Here is a 12,189-nt window from a genome sequence, read left to right on the forward strand (position 1 = left end):
ATGAATGAAGGGATCTTCACATACATTGTGCAGCTCAAAGTGCTTTAAAAAAAAAAAAGAAAAACAAAAAAAAAAAAAAAAGACGGAAAATCAAATAAAAACCCAACCCACCCTTTACCCTCCCGCCTCTCATCCGTTAACACACTGTGACCCCCCCACACAATACTTATAAAGGTTAACTTATAAAAGAAACAGTCATTTTTTTCCATTTATCCCCCCTATTGCATAACATTTCATTTTTAACTCACTTTTTCTGTTAAAAAAGGGAGTTGTAATGCAAATGGTGATTTTGGTGTATTTTTAGCACTTTTCTGTTGGAAGACACTTCTAAAGAATAATAAGATTAAAACTGTTTTTTGAGTGTATCTTTATTCAAATCTTTGTGAATCAGGAGTAGACAAAAAAATGCAGTTGAAAAAAGCTTGTAGTTGTTACAACCAACTACAATACGGGATGTAAACTAGCAGGAGTGTGGATAAAGGGATTGTGGGAAATATTAGGAAGAATTCTTTTTCGTCTGCACTTGTCCCTTATTTTATATCCCTGCTCTGATGGGGCACTCGATGTACAATATTGAGAAATATAATTGACTTCCTTGATTTTGCTGCAATTATAAAAAAGAAAAAAAAGAGTGAAAAATGTAAAAGGAACACTTTCCATGTTGTGCTGTTAACATTTGAACCTTTGGCATCCATTGTTAATCTTCACAAAATCTTTTCTTTTTGTCAGATTAATATTTGTATTTGCGCTCTTGTGGTTATGTTTGGCTGTCTGTATGTTTTCAGAATTTCCAAATGTTGTTTGTTTGACAATAAGGGGGCAAGCGCCTATTTAGACTGAGAAAACTTAGTGAGCAGAAGCTCAGTCTAACTGGAAACCAAGCGGTTGGTTCCTGGTCCCGGACCAGAGTCCACGTGGGTAAATTAAGACTGAACATTTGTTCTGGATTGTTGGGGGAAATGAACTTTGGTTTATGTGAACTAAATGTGTCTGAAAACACCCTAAGGCCGTGTTTCATGAAAATGTGTTTTTCTGTTGCAGAGGGATTTTTTTCTTTTTTGAAAACGTCTAGCAAATAGCAATAATTTTGACTGTAATAAAATAAAATGACTCCCTACTAAAACATAGCATGTTATTTTGCTGCTGAAGGCTTGCATGTCAGCACCTGAGACCCCAAAAGCTTCAAACAAAGTCACGTGCACTTAAAAGTGCTGAGCTGTGAGATTCATGCTGTGTTCAGCTATTTCTTTGCACAAGGCAGTTGCACCTGCAGCTGTTTTTTTTACAGTAAGTGGCTTAGATGAAGCCTGTGTTAACAAATACAATCATGCCAGCCTACAACTTCAAAAATAAACTCACATGCTTTGGCTTCCCCTAAATAACAGTGAGGTTTTTAGGACATTTGCTTAAAAGGAGCTTGTATTTAGTTCAAATATATTATTGCAACCTCATACCTTGACAACATGTGGTGGAGTTATATACAAATGAAGAACTGCAGATGTCAGGGTAGAAATATTGTGATATCAGAGAGTCACTGAAAATAGGGTATTGTATTGAATCAAAAAGCAAAGTGCAATTTTTTTTGTTTCATTTTGGTACTCTTGATCTTGCCCACTGGGGATCAAAGAGTGTTGTTGTTGAGCTTTAGTCAAGTCAAGTCAAAAGTGAGTGTGTGTCTCTCTGTCTGTGTCCAGGGTGCATCCCACTTCCATCTAAAATAGATGGGACAGGGACCAGCAAACCCCTCAACCCTGGACAGGACTAAAGTATTTGTCTCAACAGCATTTACAACTAGATGCAGCTGAAAAATGGTCATACCTACTGGGGGCGCAAGTAGCCTGCACGAAAGAGTCGTAGACCAACCAGTGAGCCTATATAGCTAAAATGTTCGTTCACAACTTTTCTACGAACATGAAGAGAGCACTGGCTGTACATGAGAACTGGACTGAGTGAGTGTGACGTCATCCAAAGAAAATGGCTTACTTCTGATAACAATCATGTTAAGTCAATTCATTCACCATTTTTTCTCAAAACAGATGCTGCCATGTTGGAGCCAAACTATGCCTGTAAGCAGTGATTGGTCCAAATTGTTCAAAGTCATCATTTCTAGGGAATCTATCAATCAAACGTTTTGAACATTTGACATTGAAAACTTTTATCGAGGCATCTCATTGACCACTTTATAACTTGCAATAAAGAAAAAATGCAATAAAAAAATTTGGATTAACGAGAACGTGTTAAAAAAGTAGAATCATTATTCTGAATGACTAAGTAATAGCTTTTTATATCTCAATTAGCAGCCTGCTCTTTGCAGGCTTCAAATAGCAGGCTGCCCGACTGTTAAAAACAAGGATTTTAGACAATCAGAGCAAAGTTTGTGTGGGCATCCTATGGGTGTCTAACAGGCACTTACATATCACCCCATGTGCAGTATTCATTCAACATCACCCATATGTCATAAATGCCTGTAACTTATGTTAGCTTTACAAATACTTAATGACACACTACCACAAGCATGTCAATTGTACATTCCATTTTGAATGACATCCCTTCGGGTGGCCATAACGAGCCTTAAGGGAACTGCAAGATGCATATGTGCTCCCCTTAAGATTTAGCTGCTCGTCTCTACAACTCAGCTCTGCCGCTCAATACTGGTGCTAGTCTGTACCCACCAGGAGCAATGGGGCGTTCACTGTCTAGCACAAGGACACTTTGACACATGAGCGGGCAGGGCGTTAAACAAAACTGCTATCTTCTGATCAGAGGTTTACCGCTCTACCACTGCTCCACAGCCCCCATAATTGGTCAATGACACAATTGCAAAGAGCTGAAATCAAAGTAACCAAAGCTCCATCAGTAACACACTATGCAGGGGAGGACTCAGATTCCCCCTGCCAGAGCCAGTACATGTCCAGACCCATCTGAAGTCTGCTAGAGAGCATTTGGATGATCCAGAAGAGGATTGGGAGAATGTCATCTGGTCAGAAACTCAATTTGTCGTGTTTAGATGAGAAAGAATGCCGAGTTGTATCCAAAGAACACCATGCCTGCAGTAAAACATGGAAGTGGACACATCATGTTTTGGGGCTGCTTTACATGGAAAAGATGAACAAGGGTTAATTCCAAAGTTCCCATGTTTGGAGCTTGCTCTACCTCATATATGGAAGTGTACTGGGGCAAATCAATGAACCATATAAGGATCCCAGTGGCTTGGCTTGCATTGGTACATGATAGCTGGACCATCTTCAGTGTGAATAGGACACAGGAAGGTAGAAAACCCCGGGAACATGTCCCAATTACCAGTTGAAATAACAGACATGTACAATTGATGGATTATCTCAACAAGGTAAAGGTTTTCAGTTGGATATTTAGACAAATGCTAAGGCAGTTTTGAAGAGAAGTGGGGGGAAACATATCAAATGTTTGCAGTTCTCTAGATGAGACTGGCACGCCACCGTCTTTTCTTTCCAATGCGGGACTTTCATGAAGTGAAGATTGTGGTCGGGATTAAACAGATTAAGAAAGATTTCATCCCACAGAGTGGTTTCTGGTTTGGTAGTCACATCCTCCTCCTCAGTCTGAAAAGCTCTAAACACAGCACAGGCAGAACAGCTTTCAAATATCACACGAATCCCCCTGGTGGTGCATTGTGTACAAATACAGGTTGACTTGGGTTGACAGCTGTGTAGGGTTTTGCTTTGTTCTACCCAACCAAAACTGGAGGCATTAACACCCCTGAATATAAGAAAGGTATAGTAAAAAGTAGGCTATCCTTTAATCCATAACTTATTTGTGCATATTTCTTGTAGGTAGCATAGCCTGTTGGGTCTCCACCAAAGTGTTGCTGTTCATAAACAGTCATTTTATTCAATTATCCGTTATCTTCCCCAACAGGGTAACAGGAAAAAGTGTCTGGAGTCAGAGAGAATATCTATTTTGACTTCCAGAGGTCTGTCAGTAGATAACCTTTCAACAACAATTATTTATAATGAAAAAAACAAGACAAAGTATGTTTTCCTGAAACCGCTCACTTTTACAGTTTTTTCAATAAATTCATTTGACACAAATTTCAGACCTGAATGTATTTTTTTCTTAGAATAATAATCATATTAAAAGCAAATTCTTTTTTTTTACAGGTTTTTAAAAGAAAAGCAGAGAGAACGTTACAATGAAAGGATTCAGTTTAGTGGTTGCCCCTCTCAAATACTTAGATAAAAACACTTGAAAAGACAAAATTCAAGCTACAACAATAAATGGTTTCACTATTTTGAAGACGCAGGTCAATGACATCTCCAGCTCTAGAAACCTAAACTCTTTGTTTTGTAATGTTGTATCCATTTATGTAAGTATAGGGGATAACTGTCAGATTTGGCATCTATTTGTTTTGCTAGTTTGTTGGGTTTTTTTAATTTATTTTTTTCTATTTTTCTTGTTTTTGTTTTGTTTTTTTGGATGTTATGGGGTTGGGGTTTTTTTTCGTCCTCTTGGTGAACTACATCTTACTTGTGCACTTTGTCCTTGTGTGAAATGTTGTAATTTTGTCTTTAAAATAAAGAAAGTTCAAGCCATAAAAAGAAAAGACAAAATTCAAATTGCAACCCCCCACAACCACCACCACCACACACATACACACAAACACATTCAGCCAAAGGACCATGCATTTACTCTAAATGGAGCTTCAGTAACAGCGATCAACCAAGCATGCATGTTTTTCCACTGTGGGGAGAGGCCCAAGAACAGAAATCTCACACATGTACAGAGGCAACAACCAAACTTCACAAAAACAGCGAGTGATGGTTGGACTAACCGCAACACCAAAGATGCATTGATGATCTCATCATTGCAACTGCTATTCCTGTTAAAATATATAACCACTTCCTAATCCCCTTATCTGTCACAGACAAAATGATGTGCATTTGACTGTCCTGCAAATGTAGCGCATTTGTTATCTTTGTTCTGTTTTCAAATGATTTTTAATTACATTTTAAGCAAAATCTTTTTTTTCACGCAAGTGTAACAAAAATTGCGCTGAGACAAATCTTAATGAAAGCCATCTAGTAATAACTTACACATAAAATTTCACAAAAATAATATTTTTGTAATGGATTATGGATCTTATCTACGAATTACATTTATTTTTGATCAAAATTATAAACAGAGGTTGTTTTGCTACCTTCAGTGCAAAATCACAGGTCTTTGTTAAACTAAAGGAAGTGGATTTTCTGCCCGTCAGCCAATCACCAGGCTTTTCTTTTCTCTAGTGTTTCTTCAGGCTGAGTTTCTTGTTTCTTTGAGAGAGGGGAGATCAGTTGAGCAACAGTGGTTTGATGTGCCACAATGATCAGAGGGCTGGCTACTTTCATTCTTCTAGGGGGAGTATGTGAGTGTTCAATGTGGTTCCAGAAAAAAATGTACATAAAAAGCATTTAACCATGATTTTGTCCTGTCTTCCATAATTTGTCATTTGTCTCCTTTTTTTCAGTTGTGATTGAAACCCTGGAGCTTCCTGAAGAAATCCCCTTGATTGAGGCAGAACTTGGTGATAATGTGACTTTCACATGTTCCTCTCAGGATTTTGACCAGGCACTGATGTACTGGTATAAGTTTCAATATGGTTATGTGATCCATACAATTTTAAAGAGCAGTTTTGGGAAATTTAATGAACATTTTGACGACTCAAAAATCTATACTGTAAAAAAGAATGATGATAAATTAATTCTCACAATAAAAAATGTCAGCAAAGAAGATGAAGCCGCTTACTTTTGTCAGGCAGGTTCTTCATACAACATGGAATTCATCAATGGGATTCATTTATTTGTGAAAGGTGAAGTATGTTCTTCTGTGCTTTTTGATGCCACATTGGAAACAACTGTTTTAATTAAAATTTGTTCTGGTGCATTTCACAGGTCCTAAAAATGAACTGAAATCTGGATCTGTGAAACCGAGTCCAAAACTGGAGTTGGTCCTGCTGGGAAACACAGTGAATCTGCAGTGTTCAGTTCTGTCTGAAAAGAATCTGTGTGCCAGAGAACGCAGAGTTTACTGGTACAAAGCTGGATCTAAATCTCCCGCAGACATCTTTCATGCAACCAGTCCCAGCTGTGATGATCGAGAAGGGAGATGTGTCTACAATCTGTCCAAAACCATACAGACTTTCTCCGATTGTGGCGTTTACACCTGTGCTGTGGTCTCATGTGGAGAAATCATGTTTGGTGAAGGAACCAAAGTGCAGATGGGTATGTTCTACTATCTAACATGTATGCTTTCATGAAATTTTAAATTTAAGAAAATTGAAATGTTTCAACTGTGAAATATTGTACAGTCTATAAAAACAGGAAACCATGTGAGTGTGGTCTCCAGCTGATGGTAAATGCAGTTGGTTTCCCGCTCTGCGGTTCTTTTTGTCTGTTAGTGTTTTAAGTTGCTTGTTCCTGCCCTTCTCCTCGTCACATCAAAGGCACTGCTTATCCATTTTTATAGTATGTGTGAAGGAAATTGCTTTATTATTATCATTATTTATGTTAAGGATATTCTTCCTCTTTCGGCTTCTCCCATCAGGGGTCGCCACAGCGAACAAGTCGCATGGTAAACTTGGCAATGTTTTACGCCGGATGCCCTTCCTTAAGGATATTGAAAAACTCAAAATGAAATTGCAGTCCCACAAAATCACTACATGAAAACACATTTATAATTATTTTCTTGGATTTGTTAACCCTAGTCCACCATATTAAACAAGTTAAATACAAATTTACTTTAAGAAATTTGACCCAAAAAAATTTAGGATAGAATATATAAATTATCACTGTTATTTAAATTAACTAAAAGATTCCTTATAATCCTTTTATTTAAACTTAACCCCAACTGTTACTAGTTACACTGAGCAAACCTTTAGTTAGTTGGTTTACATGAGCAAATGTAACATAGCATTTCTCCTTTTTTTTATTTCAGCACAAGACATGTTGTGTACCAATGCTAAACAACATATCAGCATATTTGGGACACTGTTAGCCTGCAGCATACTTGCAAATATTGCATTATTTCTTGCAAGGAAGAGGCAAAAAGGAGTTTTCGGGCTCTGCAAAGGTGAGTTCATTATTCTTATTGCATCTACTATCTGTTCTAAATGGTTTTTCAGAAATATGTTTAAAACTGAAATACATTGTTAATTTGGCAAATACACATTCAGTTTTTGCTGTTTTGCTTGTTCATGTCATCAAAGTGACTTGAGGCTGCATTCAAGGGTGCGGTCACTTCCACTGCATGTGTGGATACTTTCAGCTGAAGGTTTCTCCTTTTCACAAGTTTTCAAAGGTCACCTCTTTTACTGGGGAGGAAATGTGCAGAAACATAAGCACATCTTAAGTTCATCATGAGACTTATTCTTCATGTTACCATGCAGCTCTGTATTACTGCTATCCACTACAGCAATTCTTGTTATTCTTCCGTAATTTTTTGCTAAACTAATTTTTATTAGTTTAGCAAAAGTTAGTATTAGTAATATATTAGTAGAATATATAAAATAATTTATAAAAAATGTAATTACCAAACTATGAAACTATACATAGTAAGTGTCTTATGATCAAAGTAGTTTTTATAGAAGACAATTTGAAGTATTTAATATTTAAACTAATGAATGAATATTGTAGTTTTAAAATGTATTTGTGAATATAATTGTGATAAACAAATTAACGGTGGCCCAGAGGTGCAAGACACATTTACATTTAAGATACAACAACAACAAATCCCAGCAAAAATGAACAAATACTAAAACACAACAGCAAATCTGCTGCAAATGAACAAATACTGAATTACAAAAGACAGCCCCGTTACAAATGACCACATCAGAAACACAACAACGAAAGCGGAGACACGGATTCTAACAGAAAGTTATTTATCACTCTTTTCCTTATGTGGACATTATAAATACATGAAACAGTCCAAAAGCATTTTTTTTATTATATTACTACAGTAAAAATTAAAACAATGTTTAGCAATGTAAGGTTTTTGCATCTCATTTGTAATTCTTAGAGTTTTAATACAATTTAAAAAAATGCTTTTGGAGCGTTTCATGCATTTATAAAGAAAACAGTAAGAAATAACTTTAAAATATCATACACGATTAGTTTTGTATTATGAAGCTTTCTGTTAGAAGCCGTGTCTCTGCTTTCGTTGTTGTGTTTCTGGATTTGGTCATTTGTGACAGATTGTTTTTGTCATTCGATAATTTGTCATTTGCACCTGGATTTGCTTTTGTGTTTTAGGACTCTGTAATTTGTTCCGCGATTTGCTGTTGTGTTTCAGTATTTGTTCAATTTTCCTGGGATTTGTTGATGTTGTATCTTAAATTTAAAGATGTTTTGCACCTCTTGGCTATTTCACAGATTTGTAAAATGCAATGACCTTAAATTGTTTATTTCATTTTTGCAATTACAAACAAAAAACATTTTTTGTTCCTGTTTGAATTTTGCATTTCAATTTGATGAGACCAAATAGGAGTGCTTACATTCCAGAGATAGATTTATTTTTCTCTTCCCTTTATTTATGATCCTTTTTGATACGGTACGGAAGCCCATTGAGACGACTGCTGTTGTAAATTTGGGCTATATAAATAAAATTGAATTGAATTACCTTAAGACCCCAACATCTCACGCAAAAGCGAAACACCAGCTAACCACTGGTGCAGTGGGTAGCACTCTTGTCACAGCAATAAGGTCCTAGTTCAAATCCTGGCTGGGACCCTTCTGCATGGAATTTGCATGTTCAGCGTGCTTGGGCGTTCTCCGGGCACTCAGGCTTCCTCCAGTATTGCAAAAACAACTAAAGTATGCAACTGAGACAAGCTCTGGCAGTCTTGTGACCCCCCTTTGGGGTCATAAATTGGGATTTAGTTCTTCAAACTTTATATGTTTAGTGCTAAATATTCCAGTTAAGCGCATAGCGTTTTACATTAAAACTATTCCCCGATTCCTCTCTTCACCCAACCAGTTCACCATTAATTTTGGCCCTCACCTTAGGAACCACTAAGAGTGATTTGGGTTTGTTTTGTCACTTGCCCAGCTTTGTCTGAGAGAACACATGGCCTCTTGCAAGTGTGATTGCACTTTTCATGAATAATACCCAGTCTGTGCTAGAATCACTGGTGCAATACATTAATTCATTCATGTATGTATTTATTAGGCGATGCTGCAAGGTCCAGCCAGGCTGAACAGCTTAGATCAGCTGAAGACCAACCAAACCATGGGGTAGGTATAATCCAGACATTCTTAAACAATTGAAACATTTGACTTCTTTGTAATATTTTAAAAATACAAACTTTGTAACAAAGTAAAGATATGTTTTAGAGTTTGAATGTTGTGGAAATTGGAATAGACTAAACTATTTAATACAAAAAAATAACTGCCAAACAATAAAATGGAAGTAGTACAGTAAAGAAAGATGTAATCTTGATGTAAAGAAAATAATATATTCTTAAACTAAAATCATACATTCATTTGGAAGCAGGACTCTGAAGCAGACCTGCATGCTTGGTCCAGACTTCTGGGAAAAAAAACTCTGGCCCATTTCACCCAAAACAAAGCATTAAGTGTAAATAAACCCAAAGTGAGCATTCACTTTTGCCAAATAGGGTAGGCTCTCTTCAGAAACAAACTCTGGTACAGATCAAATGAGGTTCAAACACATGTTTCTATGTAATACATTTATAATAATCTATTTTCATAAATAAATTAACAAAAACATTACCTCAAGCGGGCCTGCAGCTATCAATTTTTGAGCAGTTCAGAGAACACAATTACATGTTTTTCACTAATCCTCCATTAAACCTATTGTGTTGAATTAACTATTAATTTAAAGTAAAATTATTTTACTAATTATATTTTGTTGTTGTCAAGAATAGCCTTTTAGCTAAAGTTCTGGATTTGGTTAGGATAGCAAAGGTGTTTGATTTAAAATGAAATGAGTTCATCTGTGCTGCTCTTGAGTTGAAATGCAGTGGTGGGGGTGCTCTGCAATTGTTGTGAGGCAGTGTGAGAAGGAAATTTAAAGCATATACACAATATTACCATTAATATTCTCTCACCCATATAAGTGATCAGAATCAGGTGTCCTGATCACTTGGCTTGGCCACAGGTCTGTAAAATCAAGCACTCAGGTATCAAGCACAAACATTTGCGAAAGAATGTGCCGCTCTCAGGAGTTCAGTGAATTCCATTATGGAACAGTCATAGGATGCCACCTGTGCAACAAATCCATACGTGACATTTCCTGTCTCCTGAATATTCCAGTCAGCTGTCAGCTCTGTCATAACAAAATGGAAGACTTTGGGGACACTAGCCACTCAGCCCCCTAGTGGTAGAGCACATAAACTGATGGAGAGGGGTCAGTGGATGCTGAAGTGCAGAGCACAGAGATCACCGACTTTCTGCAAATTGCTGCAGAGATCTAAACTTCATTTGACGTCCAGATCAGCCCAAGTACAGTATGCAGAGAGCTTCATGAAATGGGTTTCCATGGTTACTCAGCGCCAACAGTCCCACCCACAAATCAGATAGGAATTTTTAATGAGTTCCTGTTGCTCTGCAGATATTATGTCCTAAAAAAACAACACAGGTCTTTTTTAATTTAGGCTAAAAGCAGCATAATCATGTTTAAAAGACCACTGGGAACGTTTTAACAATATTTTGGAGTGAATATTTAATCTTAAACACTAATAAATGTTTTCTGCAGGGTTTTGGGGAAACTGAGATGTGTTATGCAGCCTTGGATTTCACTCCAGGACAATTAAGAAGACCAAAAATCACAGAAAACCCAGCAGAGGACTATATATACTCACAGACAATGTTTAAAAGAAGAGTTCGTGAAGAGTAAACAGATTATTGTGTTAGTCAGTAACACAAGAAAAATGTTTACTATTTAGTTAAAAGTTAATGTAAGCAAATGTAAAATGTGGAATTTTGTATTATACTGTTTTTTGAATTGTACTATTGGCAATTTTCTTAAAAATAAATCTAACTTCTATAATCTAAGGACATGTCGTATGTGTGTTTTATTGTTTCCTTTTGACTGTTCAGTTAAAGAAGTTTAAGTAAAGAGCCTCCTTACACATTTTGCCCCATAATTTTTATTCTTCCTTCAAAAATTGACCTGTCCATTTCGACCGCTTCCTTAAAACTTGAGATTTTCACTTATTTTCAAATTATTTACCCACAGGCATTCTACCTTACAGAGCCCCTTAGGGGCCTTGGAAAAAATGTAATAAGTAATTGGCTACTGGTTTCTCACACGCATGAGAAAGTATTTGGTACTTAAGAGAAACTAAGTGGTCATTCAAGCAACGGAGACTTTTTACTTGAAAATGACATTATGTTGAAAGGTGACGATTTCAAAAAACATTGACCGAGCTTGATGGAGGAAGAACAGTTTACTTACAATTTGTCACACAGAGACTCTATAAATCCATCCTGAATTGAGTCTGATGCTCCACCAAACACAAAAACTCCTTTCTCCATTTGAAATGTCCAACTGCTCAAAGGGGCGTGCATCGCGACCACACCCCACTGCTGATCTATCCCACTTCCCTTTCTTGCTTTGCGTCCTGGTGGCATGTCCCTCTATCTTCCAGTGGCATGGCTCCATGTCCTCCGTTGTTGTCCCACATGCGGCTCATTCTTGGTTCCGCTCACCGCGAAAGGTGTCCACCTCAATGGGTCTCCACCACTGCTGGTCCTGCGCCACGTTCTCTCTAGGAGATGGGTCACACCTTGATCTGCATTCTTTCCCAAGGGAAACTGCCTACACCCTACCTCTGGTGGTGCAGCACAGATCTGAGAGGCAGTTAACCCCCGTCTTGGCCTCCTCTCTTTCCTCCTTTCTAATTCTGGAACTCTTCCTCTGTTTTTGACCAGGTCTCTTAAAAAAACGATCAATGTCAGATGTGCATCTTTTGCCTCTTCCACGGTTATTTCCATGAGGGGTTCAGGGTCCTTGTAATTTCGACTCACACCGTCCAGAACAAGGCGCCCAGAATTAACACAATAAAAAAACACGCCGTTACAATTACATGAGCTTATTGAGTTTTCTTTTTCCTTTACGGCTTTGCTTGTCTGGCATCACTGTTATTTTATGTCTGAATGTAAACTAAAAAGTCTTCTAAGGGTATGTTTTGGCACAGTTTATTGAAAAAAAGTTTTT

General features: G+C 37.2%; 1 protein-coding gene across 1 annotated transcript; it reads left to right on the forward strand.

Annotated features, from left to right (window-relative positions):
• Positions 1 to 5,337: 5,337 nt before the first annotated feature.
• nitr20 (novel immune-type receptor 20) lies at positions 5,338 to 11,024 on the forward strand. The gene is given in 6 exon segments (NM_001137599.1): positions 5,338 to 5,380; positions 5,483 to 5,825; positions 5,911 to 6,236; positions 6,949 to 7,083; positions 9,178 to 9,242; positions 10,726 to 11,024. Coding segments are annotated over 3 exon segments (522 nt in total). The 3' UTR covers positions 6,047 to 6,236; positions 6,949 to 7,083; positions 9,178 to 9,242; positions 10,726 to 11,024.
• Positions 11,025 to 12,189: the final 1,165 nt, after the last annotated feature.

This window comes from Oryzias latipes, chromosome 10 (assembly GCF_053564925.1).
Source record: "Oryzias latipes strain Hd-rR chromosome 10, Olatipes_Hd-rR_3.1".
Lineage (NCBI taxonomy): Eukaryota > Metazoa > Chordata > Actinopteri > Beloniformes > Adrianichthyidae > Oryzias > Oryzias latipes.